This window comes from Centruroides vittatus, unplaced genomic scaffold, assembly GCF_030686945.1.
Source record: "Centruroides vittatus isolate TY-2023 unplaced genomic scaffold, ASM3068694v2 contig_717, whole genome shotgun sequence".
Taxonomy (NCBI): Eukaryota; Metazoa; Arthropoda; class Arachnida; order Scorpiones; family Buthidae; genus Centruroides; species Centruroides vittatus.
The window spans coordinates 4,860,178-4,883,234 of record NW_027122456.1 but is presented as its reverse complement, the minus strand read 5'-3'; the positions used below and the strand labels follow the sequence as shown (position 1 = coordinate 4,883,234).

The following is a 23,057-nucleotide window of genomic DNA, read 5'->3' as shown; positions in this document are numbered from 1 at the left end:
ACAAACTTTTATTTCGATGCATTTTATGCAATATAATTTATCAGCATCCAAACAATATCAAAATTTCGATTGTCCGGTACAACAATTTATTACATATTGTAACACAAAATATAATTTAAACATAAATATGACAAGATGACACAAAAATTTGAACTGCATAATACTTGTGTTTTGTAGATCATTTTTCAGCTTTGGCAGGAGTAAAAGACATTTCAATTACTACTTAAAATCAAAATTTCGATTTGGAATTGGAACAAATGAATGATTGACACAGCTCTAGACCATAACAAGTAGAACAAGTCAATCATTACTTGCGCTTAGAAGTAGGAAATGAATCATCACTGTAATTGGCTGCAGCTGTCACGTGATTTTGACGACACTCCTTCCTTTTCCCCTAGAAGAAGCACGTGATTGTATTATATAAAGTCGATATACAAATGGCCGGGCGAAGCTAGTAGAATGTTTTTCTGAGACTGGATCACAATATGACGATTAACAATCTTAAATTAATGATGGCCTACACATATTTGAGATCATAATAAATATGCATAAATCAGTTTTTATGTCGGATATGTAGTATATACAAGTAATGCAATTAAATGCTTCTTCGGGAGAGGGGGAAAGAGCGAGAGAGGCAGTCAATTTGATGATTCATTTCCACTTCTAAGCTGCATGTGTTTTGTTAATTCATCTTTCAGTGTGAAAATATGTGAAAATCTTATAAATTGTTCTATTATTCATGGTAAAAGTATTCTCATTGCCACTCTATTTTATCTATTGTAAATTAGTTAATTTTTTATAGATAACAGTATTTATTCATGTTTCAAGTGAAATGAATCCATTCTCTTTTAAAATTGGCAGGATATCCGCGGGGTAAGATCAGTGGCGGACTAAGGCTAAAGTGGGCCCTAGGCAACATTGTAATTCCGGGCCTATTTTTCAGTCATGACACGTACTTTGCGTTTGGTAGTTTGGTTTTAAAGCATATAGTATGTAGTTCTGTTTAATTATCGGATTCCAAGAAAAAAAAGGAAAAAAATAATATACATGTACAAAAATTAAATAAACATAATTTATTAAAACAAACAAACATATACATAATTTATTAAAACAAACAATAATACTTAAACAAATATACCCGGATTGATTAGTTATATTGCCTTTTTTCTCACTTTTAATTCTGCAAACTCGTCAATTAGTTTATCATAATTAATAGAGTTATTTAATAACTCTTTTTCTATGTAAAGTAATGATAAACTATTTAATTTTTGTTGGCCTAATGTGGATGTTAAAAAATTTTTTATTCTGGCCATTACTGAGAATGATCTTTCACCGCTTGCATTGCATATTGGAAGGGTTAAATAAATTCTCAGAATTATGTTTAAATTAGGGAATGTTGAAATAATAATATTTTCCTGAATAAATGACCACATGGATACAGGCGAAATAATATTTTCTTTACTTATAAAAGTCTTAAATTGTAATACTTCATTTTTCAGTTCTGCTAGGTTTAAATCTTGTTCAGAACATTTTAATTCCTCTATTGAAGAGTCAATAACATCACTATCATGAAAAATTGTTTTGAATTTATTGTTAATAGTTTTATATCCCTCAGATCTTTTTTTAATGTTGCTAATTAAAGAATCGCATACAACAAAAAAAATATTAACTTTAATTATTTTCCTTTAAGGATTTCACAGCATCGGAACGAGCAGACCACCTGGTGTCACAAATAGGTTTAATACTCAAGTGTTTGCTCTTACAAAATTTTTGTAATGCATTCCACCTATGTGTAGAACTTGAAAAAAATACGTACAATTCCTGAACGATATTGAAAAAAGTGGTCATTTCCATGCAACTTTCGGCAACAGCGTTTCCAATTAAATTTAATGAATGATTTCCGCATGGTATAAAATGGGCAGAAAAAATATGTTGTTTTATTCTGGATTGGAGTCCCTTATGTTTACCTGACATATTAAACGCATTATCATAACTTTGTCCCCGACAGTTAATGATGTCTAAATCTATATTATTTAAAAATTCTAAAATAACTTTCTCCAACTTTTCACCCGTATGAGAAAATATAGGTAGAAATCCCAAAAATCTTTCTTTTATACCACTTGGAAGAACATAGCGAATAATGACGGTCAGCTGATCTACGTGAGATATATCAGGTGTTGAATCAATAATTAGAGAGTAAAATTTGGCTTCCTTTATTTCGTTCACTATTGTGAGTTGTAAATCTTTCGATATAATAGAAATAAATTCATCACATATTGTAGACGACAAATAGTTTATAGTACCGGTGCCGCAGTTTGCACTTTTTTCATGTGTTCCCGCAAAAATGGATCGAATTCGGATAAATATTCCAAAGCACCTATATAATTACCATTATTTTCACTAAAAAACACTTCATTTTTACCACGAAACGCTACAGAGTATGAAGAAAGAAATTTGATTGTCGCTACCACACGTTTAAGTACTTCCCTCGAATTATTTTTTTCATTTATAATTTGTTTTTCCAGTTCAGTGTCAATGCGTCCGGTAATTTTAGATCTTGTTATAAAAATTAAAATGGAGTTAATGTGGTCACTGGAGTTTTCATGCTCTGACAATTTTTTATGTACATTTTTCCAATCATTCGTCCCTTTTGTCATTAGCGTTGTTTGCTTGGAAAATAATTTACAGACATAACAGTACAATAAGTTGTTGGTTTCAGTATAAGCCAACCAATCTCTTTTAACTTTTTTCCCGCTATTAATAGTTCTGAAGAAGGAGGCAATAGTTAATTTTCTTGTGATTTGTTTTGACCCTTCGTTGCATCGAATAGAAGATGATTCCGAAGATCCATTTATTGATTTTGATGGATTTTTTTATATAATACTCACGCATGGCGTCTGTTAAGTATTCTGGCCATAATGCAATATCGTTTACAAAACTCTTAGTTTCATCATTACTTTGAGATGATTTTAAAGTTATATTTTCTCCTTTTGTTTCATCTTCACAAACGGAATTGCTTGGTTTTTCCTGCTGGTCTTTTTGCAGAATAGTTTCGGACACAAATGATGTTTCTGGAGTTTGAGCAGGTGAAATTTGTGAAAATGATGACGATTGTTGTAATTGTTCTCCATCTACAGTTAAAAATTTGTCCAACGATCTTTTCATTTGTTTTGCCACTTTATCTCGATCTGCTTTTCGTTTTCTTTTTTCACTTCCACTTAAATGTTTATAGGAACTCATTTTAAAGACCACGTACTAAAAGAAAGAAGAAAATGATCTTCAATTAAATTTATTTTTACTCAATATCACAATCACAAACAAAATCACAATTTGTGGTATTTTATATTATATATTATTTTAATTAAATAATGTAATACTTTTATAAAAACTTACATTTTTATTTTAGGAATTCCAGAAAGTATTAACTGTAAATCTAAAACAATCTATTTGCAATCAAGTCTAGGTACTTAAGTCTTAATTGCACAATTTTCAATCACAACTCACATAAGATGCAATACGTTCAGGAAACACTGATTTTAAATAGCTACGTTTGGCTTTTTAAACACGTGCATAGTAAAGGCTCGATAGGCGCGAGGCTCGATCGTATTTACACACATCGACACTCGCGGGCGTGGATGCATAAGCACGGGAACGCTCGTCCACACTTGTCGACTTTATCAATCAACGATTCGGCATAATTTGGATACGTTTCAGCAATAATTATGAATATCACGTTTTTCTGTTAAATAAAAAAAAATTAATTATAAAAATTAAAAAATTAAAAACCTAATTTTCGGGCCCCAAAAATTACGGGCCCTAGGCACGTGCCTAGGTTGCCTAGGCCTTAGTCCGCCCCTGGGTAAGATACTTTCCAATTGTTGATACAAATGCCGATTCGATTTCCAAATAGAACCTCGCATCAAAAATCGAGGCCAAGTAATGAATTGATATCTCGTGTCAAAAGTCCAAATAATTCTAATTAAATAACATATTTATAATAATAATTGACGTCCGGTGGTCGAGTAAATAAAGCACTAACCTGCCGCTGTGGAGGACCCGGAATGGAATCTAAAAATTCCAGGGATTTTCTGGAGGTGATCAGGCCAGATGTGTCGTGCCTTGTCTTTCACCACTCGTTCTCCACACTGTGTTCCTGGCCGAATCCATAATGGTGTTGCTAAAAAGGTTCTCTTAGTGCCCATGGGGTGGAAAGAGTCAAAAATAATAATAACTAATGGGGAATATATAACATTTAATCTACTATAAATTTTTATACTGGGTTAATTTTCTGCTTATCGATTTTCAAGGAAGCAGTTAGGCACCAAATAGGGAAACTGGCCCCTATTTAGGTGTTACTAAAGTGAAGAAAACCTGGAAAACTACACGTGGCCAGACCGTTGGCCAGGCGCGAACTTACTACCAGTGTACAGTGGTTTTATCCACTCGGTCACTGGTAGACACGGAAAATTTAGAATTCGACAAACGACGTCTTCATACATATATTTAAAAATGCATATCTGTCTTCCATACGCAGAGATATGCTGCCTGAAATATTCGAATTGTATTATCTAGAAATCCATGGTGTAAGGCTTATAAATTACACTTAGGCAAATCCGCTGTACAACATGAGGCCTTATAAAATTCCTGTAAAAAATAAGATATGGTTTTACTATTACAAAAGTTTCTTCTTCGTCTCTGGTATCTACAAGACATGTTTTCCAAAAGAAATATAATGTAATTTTATTAATAAATTGATGAAATAATTTTAATAAAATTTTTTAATATTAAAAAAATAACCAAGCGACAAGGCAACAGTTATGCTTTTAAAAAATTCACAAAAATAATTAAAGAAACTCAAAAGTTCTTCATTTTTCTTTTAAGCTTTTTCAATTATTTTTGTGACTGTTTTTAAAATAATTTACACTGTAAATAAATTTTAAAATATTGTGACGTTGCTAACAGTCTTTCTTTTGTGTACGTATAATGGTTTTTTATTGTTTATGATATTATTAATTGTAATAAAATTTTACTATACAAATCTAATATTACAGCTGCACGTTTGGATGTTAGAACTGCGCCAATAAATCAAAGCTGCACGTTAAATTAAGCACTACCGTATAAATTTTCTATTTACTAATATAAGTTAATGCTTTTAGCAATCTCGCGACACGTTTAATGTTCTGAATTTATGAATATTGCTGAGAAGTCGAACATTTTTCTTTAATTTTATATTAAAAAAATAAAATAAACTTTCAAACAGACTGTACTTATATTTAGTATTTATTTATATACAGAATATTTATTGTTGTTTAAGCACTATAAAGTGCAATTAATCGACCACTAGGCATTCTTTCATCCTTTTATTTTTTTATTTATTGGCAAAAAAGAATATTTATTGTTAGAAAAAGTTAGTTATAGCAATAGATATTTTATAAATTTTCTAGAAAAATACGATAGATATATCTACAGTAGCCTATATTTACCAGCTCTAGTGCTTGATTTAACTGATAGCATTGATAACATAGAATCTCGTCTTTTAATATAAAAAGATTCAAAGATTTAAAAAAAACCTACCAACAGCTATTTTGATTTTAATTTTAGCTTTAATGAATTCGGTTTGTATCGAGATCAAACACACTTGTTTATTTCTTCTCACAACAGTATTTTTTTTTCTATTGTTTATAGAAATAGGAAGAAGTGTTTATCGTTTACTCATAAAAAAAAGTCTTTCATAATTGCTGAAAGGTTTTTTTCTGGGAGCGATTCTGATGATAATTGATAAATGCAACGACTTGAGTGTCCTGTATATCAGTTCTAAACTGTTGTGCCGCGAACTCTCAAAGGAGTGCTTGCTACAAAATTCTAATCGTTTCTCTACTTATTATTATTATTTGCTTGTATATTTTTATATTAAAAATGTAAACTTTCATTTATACAGCATTTTTTATGCGATCTTGGCTCGAAATGTGCCACCGAAACTTGAGTACACTAACTTAAAAAGTTGAGAACTACTGACCTCTCGTTGTTAGAATTTTTAATAAATTTCATACGTAAGATTATTTATTACTTGATCATTAGTTAGTACTTTTATTCCAGATGAACGGATGCTGAGCATACCTTTATTTTATACGTAATGCAGAAAATTTACAGGTTATTTGTAATATTTTGAATAAATATATTACACAAAAATGATGAGATAAAGACATGTAAATTTAATTGAAAAAAATAGGAAAAAGTATTAATTGCAAAAATTGAAATAAACTGATACAATTTCCTCTCTACTAGTAACTGAATGTTAAAGAGGAAACTGTTAAATTTTAAATTAAAAATAATAAATTAATGTTAATTGAACAATTTAATTTCTTTAAATATAAATTATAAAAAAAAGATATCATTTTTGAAATCAGTTTATTTATAAAAATATCAGTTATAATTATTTTTTCATATCAGAAAGGCAAATCATTTTTGGCGTAAAGTGACACCTTCAATTAATTGAATAAAAATTAAACATGTAGATTATAAAACAAATAATATATATATTTATTTGGATTACAATAAAATAGAAAACAGAGATTAAAATAGAGAGGAGATTTAATATCTGTATGTGTGCGTGTGCCCAATACTTAATTTCCCAATTTGAAATTTGCATTGAATCGTATACGCACTTTCACCGTAACAGTGCAAAATGTCAAAGGCTTCGGTGCAAAATTATTTATAGGACTTATAAGTTTATGCTTTTTATGCTTTCGTTAACTTATGCACACACACACACACACACACACCCACCACATAATACATACATACATATAGATTCAGACCGTACCATCTACACCTAAGTTGACAGCTACTGCATACACAGATCCTTTATATCATATACGTTCAAAGTATTTTAACATGCAATACATAAAATATTAATAAATATAAAAAATATATTTATTAATGTAAATATATTGAATGGAGTCTGGGAATATTTTCCACTTTCCTTTCTTTCAATACAAAATGACAAGATAAATTTTAATATTGTCAAATTACAGAATTATATAAATGATAATCTAATAAAATATAAATGTTATGTGTATGTGTGTCAATACTTTCTATTGATATTTCGAAGGATCTATAACGTGAATCATTCACAAATATACGCTACGTATCAATTTTGCCCACAGGCATGGGCGTAGCCAGGAAGGGGCATGGGTGGACACGGCCTCCCCCCAGTTAACCTGGTGCCCCTCCGCAAAAAATTACAGCCTCTGCTAGGCCCCCCATAACAAAACCCTGGCTACGCCTATGGGCCATAAGCGTATCTCGTATATACAATTGGGAAGGCAAGAAGAGTAAAAAATACGTAACAAAGTATCTACATAAAATATCCACGAAAAGAAATAGGAAGTCGCTAATAAAATTATTATAAAATAATTTAATATCGATTTATATGAAATTAGTTTATCGTGTAATCAGTAGCCTATTCTATATGAATAAATAAGATGAGAGTACACTAGGCCCTCGATTTAACGGACTAATTGGGGAAGGAATACTCGCTTATTGTCGAAAATCGAATAGTCTATGTTTTAAAAACATATCTCAATAAATAATTTACAACGTAACGGTGTTATTATAGGATAAAATAACATTTATATTAATATTATATTTATGCTAATATTTTATTCGTATAAGTATAAATAATATATTTTTTATACTTATAGACTCATCGACCCGTCTTTTAGCCTGCTCTATTCGCGAATAAGTCGCAAAAAGTTATAAATTTTACCTTCCCAGCTGTTATATATAACAGAGGGAAAATATGACAATCGGTCAAAAAAGGACCCCTACCAAGATTTTTACATTTTTGGGCTTAGGGGACCTTGAAACGTCGAGAAATTTAAAAAAGTAGGGGTTCTGTATGTATGAATGTTAGTATGTGTGTAGTATGTGTGTGTGTGAGGGACACAATTTTGTTCACCTTCTTTGAAGCTTAATAGATTTTACAGAGAAATTTGTGTATTAGGGGAATTGATATTATTAAATTTTGGTGATTAAAGGTCGACGGGATGGGGAGATAGAAGGGGATATGTGTCACATCTCCAGTGGAGTCGAACTTAATGATTTTACTCGTTATTAGCATTTATAATTTTTTTTTTTTTTTATAAAACTCATCTCGACCGTCAAAATTAAGCTCTTTGCCATTTTAAAATAATTAAAAATGTAAAAAGGATTTTTTTAATTAAATATCATAACAGATGGTGCCACACACGCAGTTTTAAATGTTGCCGGGAAAGTTAAGAAACTCGTTGCTGGAGTTTTTTCTTTTAGGACAGGAATTTTTGTCCGTTAATCGAAGATTCGTTGTATACACGATTCATTTTACCAGACGAACCATAAGTGTGTATAAAATTACGTTAACGATTTGATAAACGTATGTAACACTACGTTAATTTAGTTTTATACAAGCTTATCAAACAAATTTCGATTAATAGTTACCATTTCTTTTTCAGTCTCAGTACATTTGGACTTTGACGTTCTCAATCACCGAACTGATGCCTTTTTTTTTTTTTTTTTTAATATAGAAGTTTTTATCGTCAATTTTACACGCGATATAAACTTCTATTTTTAAATTTTACACGTATTTACATTCGTACGTCCTTGCGTGATTCAAGGACGGATCTAGGAGCGGAAAGGACAATTACCCCCTTAAAATAAAGCAAAACGATTTAATTTTTAACGCGCATTTTATAGTTTTAAATCATTTACAAACGTTTATACTGACAGATATATTTATTAAATGGCTTTATGCCACTAAATTAAGTATTTACTATTTGGTTTTTTAGCTTCCAGTCATGAAAATCGATCCCTCCCTCCCCTTAAAACAGGTAAAATTATGTTTCCTGATGTGATACGAGAATGTAATCTTTAAGTGTATATATTCGGAACGTCTTATAACAAACAATTTTATAATTATAGCTTATATTAAAAGTTAAAGGGTAATAACCCAATAAAGACAGGTTTTATTGATTTTCGCGCAACAAAATTGAATAACGAGCGAGTATAATATTAATTCCAGTCGTTTAATTTCCATAATTTAAAATTCGACCGTATTATTAAGCTATAATTATCAATTAAGTTGTTTATTTTGGATAACTTCAATATTAAAATATCAGAGAGTTTATTTAGTAAGATAAATTAATTTAAAGATTTGTAAAAATAGTTTCATCATTTTTATCATAGAAATTAATATAGAGAATTTATATTTTAAAACATTTCGGTATTTTAATTCTGTCGAGTGTTCTAGATACAATATCCTATTTTTAAAGACGTTCTAGCATCGATATAGAAAAGAGTTATTAGGATGAGGTTAAATCATCCATCCGTTCATCCGTAGTAATCACTACTCATAGAGATTTCAATATAAATCGGAATAAAGGATGCTGAAAGCCATACCGGCCTAGATACATTTTTAAATTCCTAACAGTTTATTAGAATTTGGAAAAATTGACATTTTGCTAGATTCTCTTAATTCCTTTCATTAAATATATTTTGAAAATGGAATAGATTTTTTAATATCGGGCATGGATAATAAATCGGTCGCGGTATATATAAACAACGAGAATAAAAATTCCACACTTTTCACCATAAAATCTTTTAACAACCGCTGTGGGTTGTTGATGTTCTGTGTGAGATAACGTGTGGTCGTCTTTGTTTCTAATTGAGACACAGTGAAAAGAACACGTGCAGACAATAAACGAGAAACACGAGGAAATAGAAGTGCACTTTGATCGTAGCCTTTCCAGGTTATAGAAATTGCTTTGTTTTAGATCTAAACAATTTCAGTTTCGTGCAAAATGGCTGTATCAAAGAGAAGCTTATGATTTGTGTAATAATGGAAATAAAACTCATTTTTGTTACGATGAATGATAAATGCTGCTGTTTAATTTATGTCTCAGTGTCTTTGCCAGAAAGAGGTAATCCGAAACTTCAATTACCGTGTAATAAATAAATATAATTACGTTTTGTAATATAATTTTATAAAGAGCAGGTTAATAAACTTTATGTTAAAATAATAATAATAATAATAATGTAATGATACGAGTACTTTTGACTCGTTAAAAGTCGATTACAACTCACTTAAGGTTAGCTAAGCCTGCCATATATTATTTTATTTCTGAATATAAACTATGAATATTCACTATTTATCTTTGTATTAATATTCAATAAGCCTTCAGTTAGAAAAAAAGAAAAAGAATTTATAGAATAATTTCATACAGTCTTGGAATTATATTAAAATGTAAAGAATTGTTTATGAAATTTTTATTGACTTTTTAATTTTTGATGTAGTTTGTGTTTTAAGAATACAAAATGCTTCGAAATTTGCTGTAGAGTTTTTATTATTTCGAGTGTAATTGGATCGAACATCATAAAGTGAGAAGCATAATGAGAAATTTCAATGTTTCGACATTTATACAAATATACAATTCCCCAATTTCTCGTTCATGTTCGGAAAGAATTATTATAATAAATAAATAACGAAGAATTGGATTGGATAAGCTTGTCGAAATTGCAAATTCGACGAGTTTAGTCCAATTTGCAGTTAGCTAATGAATGTGAAATGATCGATAACTATAATATTTTTAATATACATTTTTATATATACAGGAAAATGCTTTTGTGCTCGATAGAACATTTTCGTGTTTTACATTTTATTGCTTAAGAGAGAATTTCTATGGTCTTGATATACGGGACATATTTATTTTATTTTATTGTTAAATAAATAGATTTATTTCAAGAAATACAAGATTATGCAACGTTCTTTTAACGTCGACGCCTATCTCTATACATTTACTTCATCACTTAATTGGAGTGATTTGCATTAAAAATATATTGCGGAATCGTCAACTGGAATATTTTAACATGTTCAGTATTTGTATATACATTGATGAAAACATATCGTATTAATCTGTTTAATAATATTCTTCGAAAGCCAAACGTTGAACACTTGTGAAAACTTCTATTCGATTCTCGACTCGTAATACAATTCACTACACACTTTGATCAATTCGTGATTAGAACAGATTTTTCTCACTTTATGAACATTAATATGCTCTAAAATTCGACAAAATTTGAAAACGGAGCAATTATTGACATCATCACAATGCCGAGTTGCAATTTTTAATTTATTTCATTTAAAATACATGCTCTCCACCTCAAATTAGTAGTGTCTTGCCCCTGTACATCATACTTTTCTGTTAGCAATGGAGTCGTGCAACCCCTTTCGGGGGAGAATTTTTGAATTGAAATAATGTTAATTTGAGCCTCCTGCCCTAAGCTTTACATATCTGGTCTTGAATTTCATCTATCTAACATCGTTCTGGAGATCAAAGAAAGGCAACAGACATCCGGACGGACGACAGTGGGATCTATAGGTCTACAATTTTTTTTAAATCGTAACTATAGAGGATGAATCGGCAAATCTACTATATCGATGCCGGAAGGACGTAGAACGTTACATCGCAGGAAGGACGTACATGTATCCTAAATTGACTCCCTAGGAAAAATGAAAATTGAATAGTGAGAAATCGAATTTATCTTTGCATTTTGGGGATTTCCCGTTTTTTAAATCGTCTCTGTAGGCCTACGTTTGGTAAAATAGTAATCTGCAGGAGTCGGTCGAAACCGACACCAGATCTGGGATTTATCGTTTATTCTTGTAAACATATTGCGGATTTGTTTGTATTCGTGACTTCTACTACATTAAACAAACTATTATCGCTCCGTAATATCATTTATTGACAAGTGACGTATTTAAACGTTTCAATTCGATTACGGATCGGAAAATTTCTATGCCACATTTTCGCTTAGAATACAAAATCCGGTTTGAATTTCTCTTGCTTGGAATTACGACCTTGCACAATTTTCTTGGATAAAGCGACCAATTGACGGTGATTTCTGGCGAATCGAGTCGAATTCTTTTAACTTCGAACAGAGCTTAAACGAAAGTTGCCATTAACCAGATTTTTAGCTTAACGTTAACTCCCATTAACAATCTCCGAGAGCCATGTTGTCCGGTGGCTTTATCTATCTTCTCTGTCAAGTAAATTTATTAGTTTCCTATCTCGCCATCGACCGTAACGGAAAGTAATCTATACTAATTGAATTTATTTTATATTTAATAGTTTTTAGTGCTTTCTTCGTCTATCGATGCAGAAATTCCGAAGAGGAATTGGTACGTTGCTGCCGTTTTCGAACATATTCATCGGAGCATGGTCGGTCCTTTCAACGTGTCCGCAGTTCTCGACAATCTAGGAGCCTTTAGCCAGGCAGCTGACGTAGCGGCACAACACGTAAGTACTTCGTTTTTCTTCTCATTTTGTTTCCTCCTCTCGTTCGATTTATTTTACTTTGACACGTCGCACGTACGGCAATTAGACTTATTTACGACGACAAAAGTCTATTTTTCTATTAGGCCCGAATAACAAAATTGGTCGTAATAAATGTTGCTTAATAACCCACGTTCCTAACCTCACATTTCCTTTGTATTCGTAATAATACGAACGTCAGCAACCTTCCCCTACTTGATTGTATTTTACTTTTTTGTCATCATCATAAACGATTTTTTGGCACGGACAGGTATGCACAGTATAACTGTATTATTGTTGAAACTGAATTTATAAGATGCAATTTCATTCGATAATTTTATTAAGTAGTGATTTTTTTATGAGACTTTCAAGAAAAGTTCCGCCGTGTACCGCTACTTTTTGTTGTTTGTGCGTTAGTTTTAATCCCGAAGGTTAAATAATAAAAAATCCAGCAATCCCAAATGACCCCTCTGTTATCTAGACCTCTAGTTTACGAGTAGTCTCGACGTGTTTTAGCCACATTCCACAAGAAAAACTCACTCTTTTCTTCGTAAAAGTTTCGTGTTTATTAAAATATATCACTTTCGAGTGGAATTTAATAGTTTTTTTTTTATTTACTCCACCCATTGGGGGGATTTTATATCGAGAAAAAAATATTTTTTACGGGGAAAACACTCGTCCTAAACACGTCTAATTGCCTGGCTAGTCGGAGTAGTGGGCATAATTGACCTTTTGTCAATTCGTTATCAGAATTACAAATTCTATTTCAAGTTATATGACCTTCTAAGTGAAAGCCAACATTAAAAAAGTGAACCTTGACAGCTTTATTTTTATATAATTTTAATATTTGTAAGGCGAAGTTATGAAAAGAATGTTGTTTATCATAATTAACATCGTCGAGATAGGGTAAAAAGCGAAAGTTACTTTTTCGAAGGTTAATTTAAAAGTTAATTAGCGACATGGTTTTTTTTTCCTTAACAAGTTTACCTTAGAGAACCACTTTATGCATAAGCTTTAAAAACCGTAATAATGCGATTTACGTAAATTTAACTGTGCGTTACAGACAGTATTGTGATAGAGTATATAACAAATATATATATATATATTTACTCATTATCGCTTATCACACTGCGATCATCACATCTATTACGCTAACCGATAGCAATATCTACCAATATAAATTTAATAACCAGGCGTATCTAATCTGTCTGCTAGTTGAACACGTAAAGTTTTTCCATTAGAAGATAAAGAAGTATTGCAAAAACATTCTATCTCGGCACTTAACTACGCCTTTGTAACATCTGACTACTTTAATCTCGAGGAAAATTATATATTGTATGATCTTACAAAGTAAATCGATAAACGTTTATGGAGAAAATCGATATATTAACGTTACCTCGATACTAAGCAGCCCGCATTTGGAACGAATTAAACGGGATTAGAACATTTAAAATACATTAATTTCGACGATTTATTTCGGTAATCCGATAGAAATATTTTACTAAATTCGAAAAATAAAAGTTCTAAAATAATTAATTTAGTAGAAAATTGAAAAAAAAAAAAAAGAAAGCGAAGTAGCCCTACTTCCGTGCTACATGTGTTCTGTTTCGAGTTGTTTTTCATCATTTTTTCGCTCCTGTACAGTACGTTACTACCTGTCCCCCGTGTAAGTTCTGCAATCCTTTGGTTTCTCCATCGCTCACTCCTTCAAAATCGATAAAGTTCGTCGACATTACCCTAGGCGCAACGTCTATATAGCGATGAATATAAAGAGGAGATTCTTCTTCTACCTCTGTATATTCGATAACATCGGCTAGAGTTATAAGCAATCAATCAATCGTAAACACAAAATTGGTTACTTTTTATTCCAATCCCGGATTTTGAAATGAAAAAAAAACTTTTCAATGAAGTAGCTGGATAGATGGGCTTTCCCCTGTAGATACAATAAATGGATTATTCTACAATACGACCTTTAGTCTAGATAGATCTAATATTGAATCTGTAAGATATCTTTTCTGACCGAAAGGAATCTATAAGTAAAATATATGGAAAGACCTATTCGGTTTATAAGAGTTAAAGCGTAACAATCGTCACGAAGTCACGACTTTTTAATCAGTTTATTACTTTAAAAATTGATTAAATATGTTTCTAAAAAATAATTATGATTTTTTTGTGTTTTTTCATCCAAATTTTTAAACTTTTTCCGTTTTTTCTGGAGCTATTTGGTCGTTATTTGCCACATCTCCACTTAAGATGCACACCAACATATCTGTGTTAAGTAACGCGTAACTCTCATTTACATTTATAAAGAAAAATAATCCCGAATTATAAATAGAAGAAATGTAAATTGTGCCGAAACGATTGAAGCTTGCTTGTCGGTGGCGTAAATCCACATTAATATTTACGTTCTAAATCTTCGGACACACCACATTAATTTCGGAAGGAGAGAAATTTAATGTCGACATCGTCGTGACGAGCCGTATAATTCCTTAGAAATTTAGTATATAAATAATTGCGATGTCATCTAATTAATTTCTATACAACTGTATTCGTAGGAGCATTAATTTATCGGGATTAGCCTCTCCGATCGAACAAAGAAAACGTCAAAAGCGCTCCATCTGACATTTATACGGTCGTTTACGATAAGGGAGCCCTAAGTTTCGAGTCCGAGTCATCTCAGATAATCCGTGGGTGGGTACATCCGAATATATTGAGCCCCTTCCTTAGTACCCGACCATTTACACTGTATTTCCTAGGACACTACGAAGTAGTCCAAGGTGGAGAGTTTTAAAAAATGACAATAACGACCAATTATTTATTATGATATCTCTGCAATTTTTAATATATTTAATTTAAAATATATGCTTTCCATCTCAAATTAGTACTGTAGTGTCTTGTCCCTGTACATCACACTTTTCCTGTTAGCAATGAAGTCGTGCCGGCCATTTATCTAACTCCTTTCAGGGGAGAATTTTTGAATTGAAATAGCGTAACTTCCGGTTTGCATCAGAAATTCATATATTAGAAGCTTAGGGCCTCCTGCCCCTAAGCTTTCCATGTCTGGTCTTGGATTTCATTTATCTAACACCGTTCTCGAGATTAAGGAAAGACAGACAGACAGTAGGACTTTATAGGTCTAAATTTTTTTTCAAATTGTAGCCCAATAATAGCGAGAAAATCACTAGCTGACGGAACATTCCGGTATTATTGTCGAATGTACGAACTGTTGAACTGACACGAGAGTCGAGACGAAATGAAAACTTTACATTGCACCATAACTACAAAAGAGCGCTTTACACTTTAATCGGTCTTTCGATTCATTACTGGCATAGCATAATTACGAAGAACTATAATTACGGAAGATCGATAATGGTTTTGGTCGTTCTTTACAGGATGTCGACATTCTCGTATTTCCGGAAATGGCCATTCTACCACCCAGTCAGAGCAGACAACAGATCTTTCCGTTGTTAGAAGAGGTTCCGGATCCGGAAAAGGTCGCGTGGAATCCTTGTCTAGAAGGTGACGAGAAAGAAAACGTAATAACTCGTAACTTAAGTTGCTCGGCCCGGAAAAACAACATGTACGTGGTGGGTAACTTGGGCCGAAAAGAGAAATGCGAAGGGGATGCAGGATGCCCTCACGATGGATATTATCACTTCAATACCAACGTGGTGTTCGATAGGGAAGGCACTCTTATAGCGCGTTACGACAAGCATCACTTGTACTTAGAGGACGCGTATAACGTTCCTCCGCATCCTAAACTGATTGCTTTCACTACCGAGTTTGGAACCTTCGGTACTTTTACTTGCTTCGACATCATATATTACGAGGCAGTAGAATTCGTACGCGATTTTAACTTGACCGGCATCATCTATCCCGTTTGGTGGTTCGACGAACGCCCCTTTCTATCATCTATCCAGGTGCAAGAATCGTGGGCTATTCGACACAATATCACTTTATTGGCCTCTAACGTTCACTTTCCCTTCTCTGGCTCAATGGGTAGCGGAATTTATTTAGGAGAAAAGGGTGCCTCCACTTACACTCACGTAGACGATAACAAGTCAAGATTACTGATTGCGAGAGTCGGAAGTTCCTCTTCGCAACCTCTCCAAATAGTCACTCACTCCGAGGAAGAACCTCTCAAATACCGATTTTATGAATTCAACTTAGAAAACTCCTCTTTGATTAAATTAGAAGAACCATCTGGTCAGGTGGAAACTTGCTTAGGTGGTCTGTGCTGCAAACTCACTTATCAAACTTCCTCCCCTCTCGAAGGTTACTATTTGGCGGCGGTTAACGAAATCAGAAGCGGAGGACGTAAGAGATACTTCTGGTGCGAGGAGAGTTGCATCTTAATCAGATGCAACGACAAAAACAACAGAAATTGTTCAACCTTCCCCATTCTCACCCAAACAGTCTTCCACTCCTTCCACCTAGAAGGCAACTTCAGTAGCCAATACGTCTACCCCAATGTCTTGGTTTCTTATTCGGAACTGTTACCCGTCGACGAATGGAAATTCGACATTAAAGGACAGACAAATATCGTACAATCAAAAGGTTCGATCGACCGACCGATCCTGAGTGTCAGTCTGTACGGTCGCTGCTATCATCGCGACCCCCCCTACGCTCCTTAGTCAATAAAAACTTTACCGTATAGTCGTATGTCTCATTTTTTTTTCTCTCGAATTCGGCGCGATCGGACCAAGCAAGCGGGATGCAAAGACCGTAAGGGAGACGGATCCGAGGTAAACAACCATTCGATCGAAGGTGCTCATCGATCCGAGGCGCTCCTCCCCATCTCAGAGTGGTTTCGCTCCATCCCGGAGAAGCGGCGACAAGCCGTCTGCCTCCTTCACGTCTCCCGATCGAGGTAAAGATTTTCTTCCGTTTTGGTTCGGTTTGGGCCCGCCGCCGGTCGAATCCGCGCGCCTTTTGACTTTTACACGCGGTAACGATTAAGCAACGAGCGGGTTCCCTCGCCATCTTCTCTTTACCATCGGGCCCGCGGCCCGGCTAGCGCCTCGGGTAAAATGGCTTCCGTACGTCCGATGACGTCAGTGAGGACGTCGCTTTATCGAATTCGCGGATGAAGATGTAGAGGGCACTGCACATCCGCTGGTCGACGGTCGCTAACCGCATCTCGCTAGGTGAATATCATCCGACGATCGCGAGTTAACGGCGGTCAAGCGATCATCGCAAAGGTCAACCGCAAAATTCGCCACGCCATCGCTTGGACAGTAACCAACAGAAGCGCGAGATTCGTATTTTCTAAGTATTAGACGCTTCTAATCACGCGGGAAATCGTCTTAGACGTTCGAAAATTTGAGAGAAAGTTAAATTCGGAGAGCGTTTATTACAAGAAGTCACGGAAATTAACGTTAACAATACAAATGCGATGCATGCCTTTCGTTACTTGCGATGATTAAGACACAGTTAAACTATATTTAGACAAAGGACGATCGCTTTAAAGACGTGCAAATCGTATCTTATTTTTCGATATAATTGTTTATGTTCGATGAACTGTACCTTTCTACCTTCCCTTTTTGATGCATCTTCCATTTCCTCAAAGGACAGCCGCCCTTTGCTGTTGCTGCTCTTTTCTTCTTTCCGTTACAAAAGGCAGGGATCTAATCAATGAAGGTGAATATTAAAGCGAGTTTTTCTAACTGTTGCTAGGAAAAACTTATAAAAGAATGCTTGGAAGACTAAAACCTTCGGTTAATAAGACGCAAGAAGCCTCGAAAATAGAAGTAAATTTCGTGTTACGTAATTATAAAAATCGAGAAAATTTCTTTCCTAAATCTTTTCTTTAATCTTCCTTATCTTTTTTCTCGATATGCATGTAGGGATTTTCTTATTAGGGATCGAAAAACTGTATTCATCCGGACACTCGACTAATTGCTAAACAGATGTGTAGTAACGATTCGTGAAGAACGTCCACGCTCTTCTTTCCTTAAATCGATTATTTCATCATTCCCGACATTGCAGAATAAAAGCAAAGTATAATTACTTATTGAAAGGATCCTTGCTTCCCGGGAAAAAACCGAGAGATAAAAAGGGCTGAAAAAGCAACTGCAGCCATTTTCCTCTTTCGAAAACTTCCGCGAAGGATCTATGCAGAATAACAATAGTGCAAAATCCGAGTAGGTGAACGATGACATATAAAGACGAGACAATTTAGCAGAAGCCGGAACGCGATTCTGACCCGGAAATCTCCGAAATCTTCGGAGCATCGATCGATGACCGAATTCCAGTGGCGTGTCTAACCCCGAAACAAGTGCATTCTTTCTTTTCTCGTGCAGAATGCCAGTCGACATCTGAATTTTTTGAGATTTTTCAGGTATTTCGGATGGATTACAGGAGCGCCGTCTCCCTTCCAGCTCCAGGGAGAAGCTAAAATGGCCAATCCTGCCGTTCCCGCAGTGGGACCGGCCGTTGCCAAACGCACGTACGGAATGAACATGGCCTGTCGATTACCGCAGCTGAACAGTTTGTGGTCCGTCTGGTATTGCACAGTCACCTTCTCTCTGCAAATCTATCTGGTCATCAGTAATATCCGCCTCTTCTCCTCGTATACCGTCCTGCCCTGGCCGGTTGGCACTCAGCCCTATCGAGAATTAAGTATGTACGTAGCGTCTATGGGCCTGGCCGTAGTTCTGTTGCCCTGTTTCGTGTTGGCTGCCCTATTGAAAGTTGGTAACTATCCTAACGACGGCACCAAGCTGGGAGAGGCGGAAGCCGACACCGTCGTTTATCAAAATCTACGCAAAAGAAGATTTTATCACGGCTTAAAGGTAGTATGGAGACACAGTGGACCCACTGCTGCTTTTCTGCATATGACTATCGCTTTTTCGTTGCTCTTTCCTCGTCTCTTCATCCAGGCGCAACTGATCAAGCAAGGATTTCTTAACAGAGGTAAGTTGAAACTTAAAAAAATCCTTTACCTTCATCAATCTTTCGAACTAAATCTTAACACGTTTTCCTCCAGCTTTCTTATGGAGAACGGATTTGGATTTTCTTCTTCCTCCGCAAGAAAGGATGGTGGCTATTAGTTTTCTTTCTCGTTTAAATGTTACCGATATATTGCACCGTCACCAAGACAACCATACTGTGGTACAGGTGGGTACCACTCATCAAATACAAGAAGACTCTACTTTGACGGTAGAATTCCTTAATTACACGTTCTCTCTTTTGGTCTATGCTGTTCGTTATCCTTCTGTCTTCTGGAGAACCAGTCGATGGTTCGGTCTACTCTTCTCGTTCCAGATGGTTATTAACACCTTCCACTTGCTGGTAGTCTACGCGGGGTTCTGCATTCTATACAAAGTTCAAGTTTTCGGTGCTCAAACCGTCTTAGTGGATTGCACTCAACTGCTGTTGAACATTCCTTTCTCTGTGGTGCTATTCTTGGCTTACACCTGTCTCCTGGTCACGTCTGGTTCGGTGGTTTATAGTTATGGCATTCAAAAACACCATGGCTGGCAGGGTAAACACTCGGCCGGTCTATTACTCCTGTACTCTTTGTTGTTCGTGGCTCTGATTGCCCTGCCCGTCGTGCCCTTGATGTACGATTATATGTCGGTTTATTGTGGCAGCCTGGACGGCCTGATGTTGACTGCCGTCTTAGGCACCGCAATACATTTAACGCTGTGGATTCTACTGTGGATTTTCCTCACCTTGAAGATTACCTGCGGGAAACGTAACGGGAGAGAAATTCCAATGGGCTATTCTCCCAACGAAACTCAACCCTGCGGCTACAAACCGGGAAAAGAGACTCCGCTCTTCGTCATCAAGGGAGGGCAAACGTATCAGGTGAGAGAAAGGGCCTCAAAAAAAGCCATCCTGCACATCATCCAAAAATCTCACGAGAGGGAACGGTGCACTTCTCCGGATAACGACGACGTTTATTGGCTTCGACCCAAGACCTTGTCCACGGAAGATATCAGAGAGGGAGGGGCACTGTTCCGAAAACATTCGGCCAACAAGAACAAGTTGCGATTCGATAATGCTAACGCTTCTGGTCCTTCCCCGAAATTGAGCGCTAAATTCAAAAAGCAGAATGTTAAATTCGAGAGTCTGTCGGACACCAGCGACGACGGAGACTACGCCATTTTGAGAGATCTCGTGACCGAAAACGAAGAACAGGTAAGAGAACTTCAGAAATCGGTTCCTTTAACATTAAGTAATTGGGTAAGCGCAGAAAAAAAATTACTATCGAGTCTCTATTTTAAAAAAAGAAAGCGCACTCTGCACGCGAAATACCTTTTAAGGAGAAAAATTCGTCCAACTGGAAAGCGAAGGCTTCGCTCTCCTTTTTCTTTTTACCAGATTCGCCAGCATCTTTCAGGAAGCGTTGCCGATCTCTTTTGTTTCCGAGAAATGCCAATGGCTTTTATCTCCTCTACTTTTATCCACGCATCCTAAGTTAATTTATTTTAAAAAAGTTAAATGACGTAAGGGATATCGGGAATAACGAAAGCGAGAACAGATGCATTTTTCTCGGTCGAGGGAATAGATACTAACTGTAGGCTTTACTTTGTCGGGATAGCGATAGCCGAACCTTAAAATATATACGTATATATGTGTTTTGTTCGCCTTTTCATTTTATAACAAAAATTTAAGTTAGTATATTAACGAAAAAGGATGACGTAGGTACGATCGTTCGGCTCCACGCTTTCTTAATATATCTAATTATTAAATAGGGTATAACCAAAAATGAGCATGGAAGAGAAATTTAAATTGGAATTTCAGATGATTTTTGTTAATTAACAGAAGGGGGAAGCAGAAGAAGTTTGCGAACAACTCCTCCCGTTTCCAATCGTCCATTAGCAACGTATGTTCCAGTCGGTGACACCTCATTCGATTTTTCTTTAAGACGGAAGAACCGACGGACGTTCCTCGTCATTCTAAATCGTTCCGAAGATGGCATTAGGCCCACTTTATTTGCTGTCGGCGCATTAAATTTTACACTCGATGAAACTCGGAGTAAGATTTGGCAAAAATCATCCGAGGTAACTCGATTAAAAATAAATTAATTACAGTATTCAAGCTAATCGAGTGGTTTTTTTACGGCCTACAATGGGGGAATGCCCGCCTAGACTATGGAACCAAAGTGTAGAACGGATTGTTTCGCTACCGATTCGGCAATCTGTTTGTTGCTATGACAACTGGCGCGGTGGAAGAAGGCGAATTTACATTCGCGGCACGTCTTTCTCCAACCTTGGTCACCATAGCAACAGATGACTGCGGGGAAAGCGGCAAAACGGCCGGCACATGCGTTAGATTAGGTTGACTTTCGGACGTTCCGCCCACCGTTCGAAAAACTGTTGCCAATGGAGCGAATCTCCGAAACAAAAACGTCATTAAAAATAAATTAGTCCTCCATCGATTGAAAAAACTTAGAATTGCTTAAATAAATCGAAATATTTTATTCGATAAGAAGCGTAACAACCGGTTATTCACCAGAGAATACAAATTCGACTGTGGCCGAAAAGCGAAATCAATGCGAACGAAAAATTTCTAATAGCGAAAAGCTTTGCCGTCGGAAAATTTCGAATTCTGACGGTTCCAAGCGAGAAAAAATCTTCGACCGAAAAAGCTAATATAAAACTGTTTCACACGCGAGAAGTACAAATACGATTTTTATTTCGACTCTGGAAAAACAAATGTCGCAGTCCTGGGAGAAAGACGTTTGTAAACGGCAAGATCGTATACTTTAATGAATTAGAATCTTTAAAGATGTCTCGGTAGAATAAACGAACGTCTTTCTTCACAGCCGATAAATTCTATCCGAAGCCGGAGGAGAGACGATTTCTCGTGTTCTCGCGTAGCGAAAGGAAATTCGAACACTGTGACGGTTTCTTAGCCATAAGAAAATTACAGCAGAGCTCGAAATTTAAGTGTGAACGAGGCATTGGCAGGCGTGAAGCGGAGACCGGGATGCTGATTGCAGTCTTTTGATTTTTTCAGGAGAACCGGGAAGAGAAGGAGAAGAGTCCGACGGAAGAGGGTTCCGTCGGGACCGAAAGAGCGTCCGTGACGGTGCACGGGAGGGGAGGCGACGAGGCGGGTCCCGCGCCCCCTTCGCCGCACTCGGGGAGCGATTCGTCCAGCGGCATCCACTCGCCGAGCAGCGCAGCGGGCAAAAGGGCTTCCAGCATGGAGAATCTGGCAACGTGCGAGTCGGCCAAACCCGTGTGGAAGAGCATGTCTCTGCAACGCAACGCGCCCTCTGCCGGACACGGAGAAGTCTACTACGGCGATCCGCGGACCACCCTGGTCATCCACCGCAAGTTCCACGGTGCCAAAGCCGATCGGGCGGCGGCAGGCGACGAACCCTTCGGTAGAGCCACCAACATGAAAATGACGTCGTTCACCGACCGGTCCGACGGTCCCAAAGCTTCGCCGCCCTCGCCCGACAGAACCAAGGAAACAAACAAGGCTCGGGCGGGCCCGGTCGTCAACCCCACGTCGGACCAGGGCCACCGTCGTAGGGACTCCGCCAACTACTCTCTGCCCTCGTCGGGAGACTCCGACGTCTCGCACTCTTGACACAGGCCCTCTCTCTGACCGTCTCTCTAGTCTCGTGCCAAAAGCCCTCCCGGTTTTCTACCGCCGCCGCTCCGCCTCGATCCTCTCTTCGACGTTCCGTGCACCGGCGTTTCGTCTGTGTCGTCTCGTGCGTGTTTATTAAACAGTGCCGAACCGTGA

At 36.1% G+C, this 23,057-nt stretch overlaps 2 protein-coding genes across 2 annotated transcripts; both read left to right on the top strand.

Annotated features, from left to right (window-relative positions):
* Positions 1-11,535: 11,535 nt before the first annotated feature.
* On the top strand, positions 11,536-17,003 carry LOC136980725 (pantetheinase-like). The gene is made up of 3 exons (XM_067276920.1): positions 11,536-12,082; positions 12,165-12,332; positions 15,740-17,003. Exons 1-3 carry the CDS (start codon positions 12,047-12,049, stop codon positions 16,979-16,981), a joined length of 1,446 nt encoding a protein of 481 aa, XP_067133021.1. The 5' UTR covers positions 11,536-12,046; the 3' UTR covers positions 16,982-17,003.
* Positions 17,004-17,008: 5 nt separating this feature from the next.
* On the top strand, positions 17,009-23,057 carry LOC136980724 (uncharacterized). The gene is made up of 4 exons (XM_067276919.1): positions 17,009-17,217; positions 18,688-19,262; positions 19,336-20,492; positions 22,317-23,057. Exons 1-4 carry the CDS (start codon positions 17,009-17,011, stop codon positions 22,896-22,898), a joined length of 2,523 nt encoding a protein of 840 aa, XP_067133020.1. The 3' UTR covers positions 22,899-23,057.

Bases quoted from the DNA above. Each gene is read 5' to 3' on its own strand.
- LOC136980725 (XM_067276920.1), top strand. From the start codon at position 12,047: ATGTTGTCCGGTGGCTTTATCTATCTTCTCTGTCAA. The intron at 12,083-12,164 runs GTAAATTTATTA...TATATTTAATAG, and splicing joins TTATCTATCTTCTCTGTCAA to TTTTTAGTGCTTTCTTCGTC. The intron at 12,333-15,739 runs GTAAGTACTTCG...CGTTCTTTACAG, and splicing joins CTGACGTAGCGGCACAACAC to GATGTCGACATTCTCGTATT.
- LOC136980724 (XM_067276919.1), top strand. From the start codon at position 17,009: ATGTCTCATTTTTTTTTCTCTCGAATTCGGCGCGATCGGACCAAGCAA. The intron at 17,218-18,687 runs GTAAAGATTTTC...GAGATTTTTCAG, and splicing joins CTTCACGTCTCCCGATCGAG to GTATTTCGGATGGATTACAG. The intron at 19,263-19,335 runs GTAAGTTGAAAC...GTTTTCCTCCAG, and splicing joins GCAAGGATTTCTTAACAGAG to CTTTCTTATGGAGAACGGAT.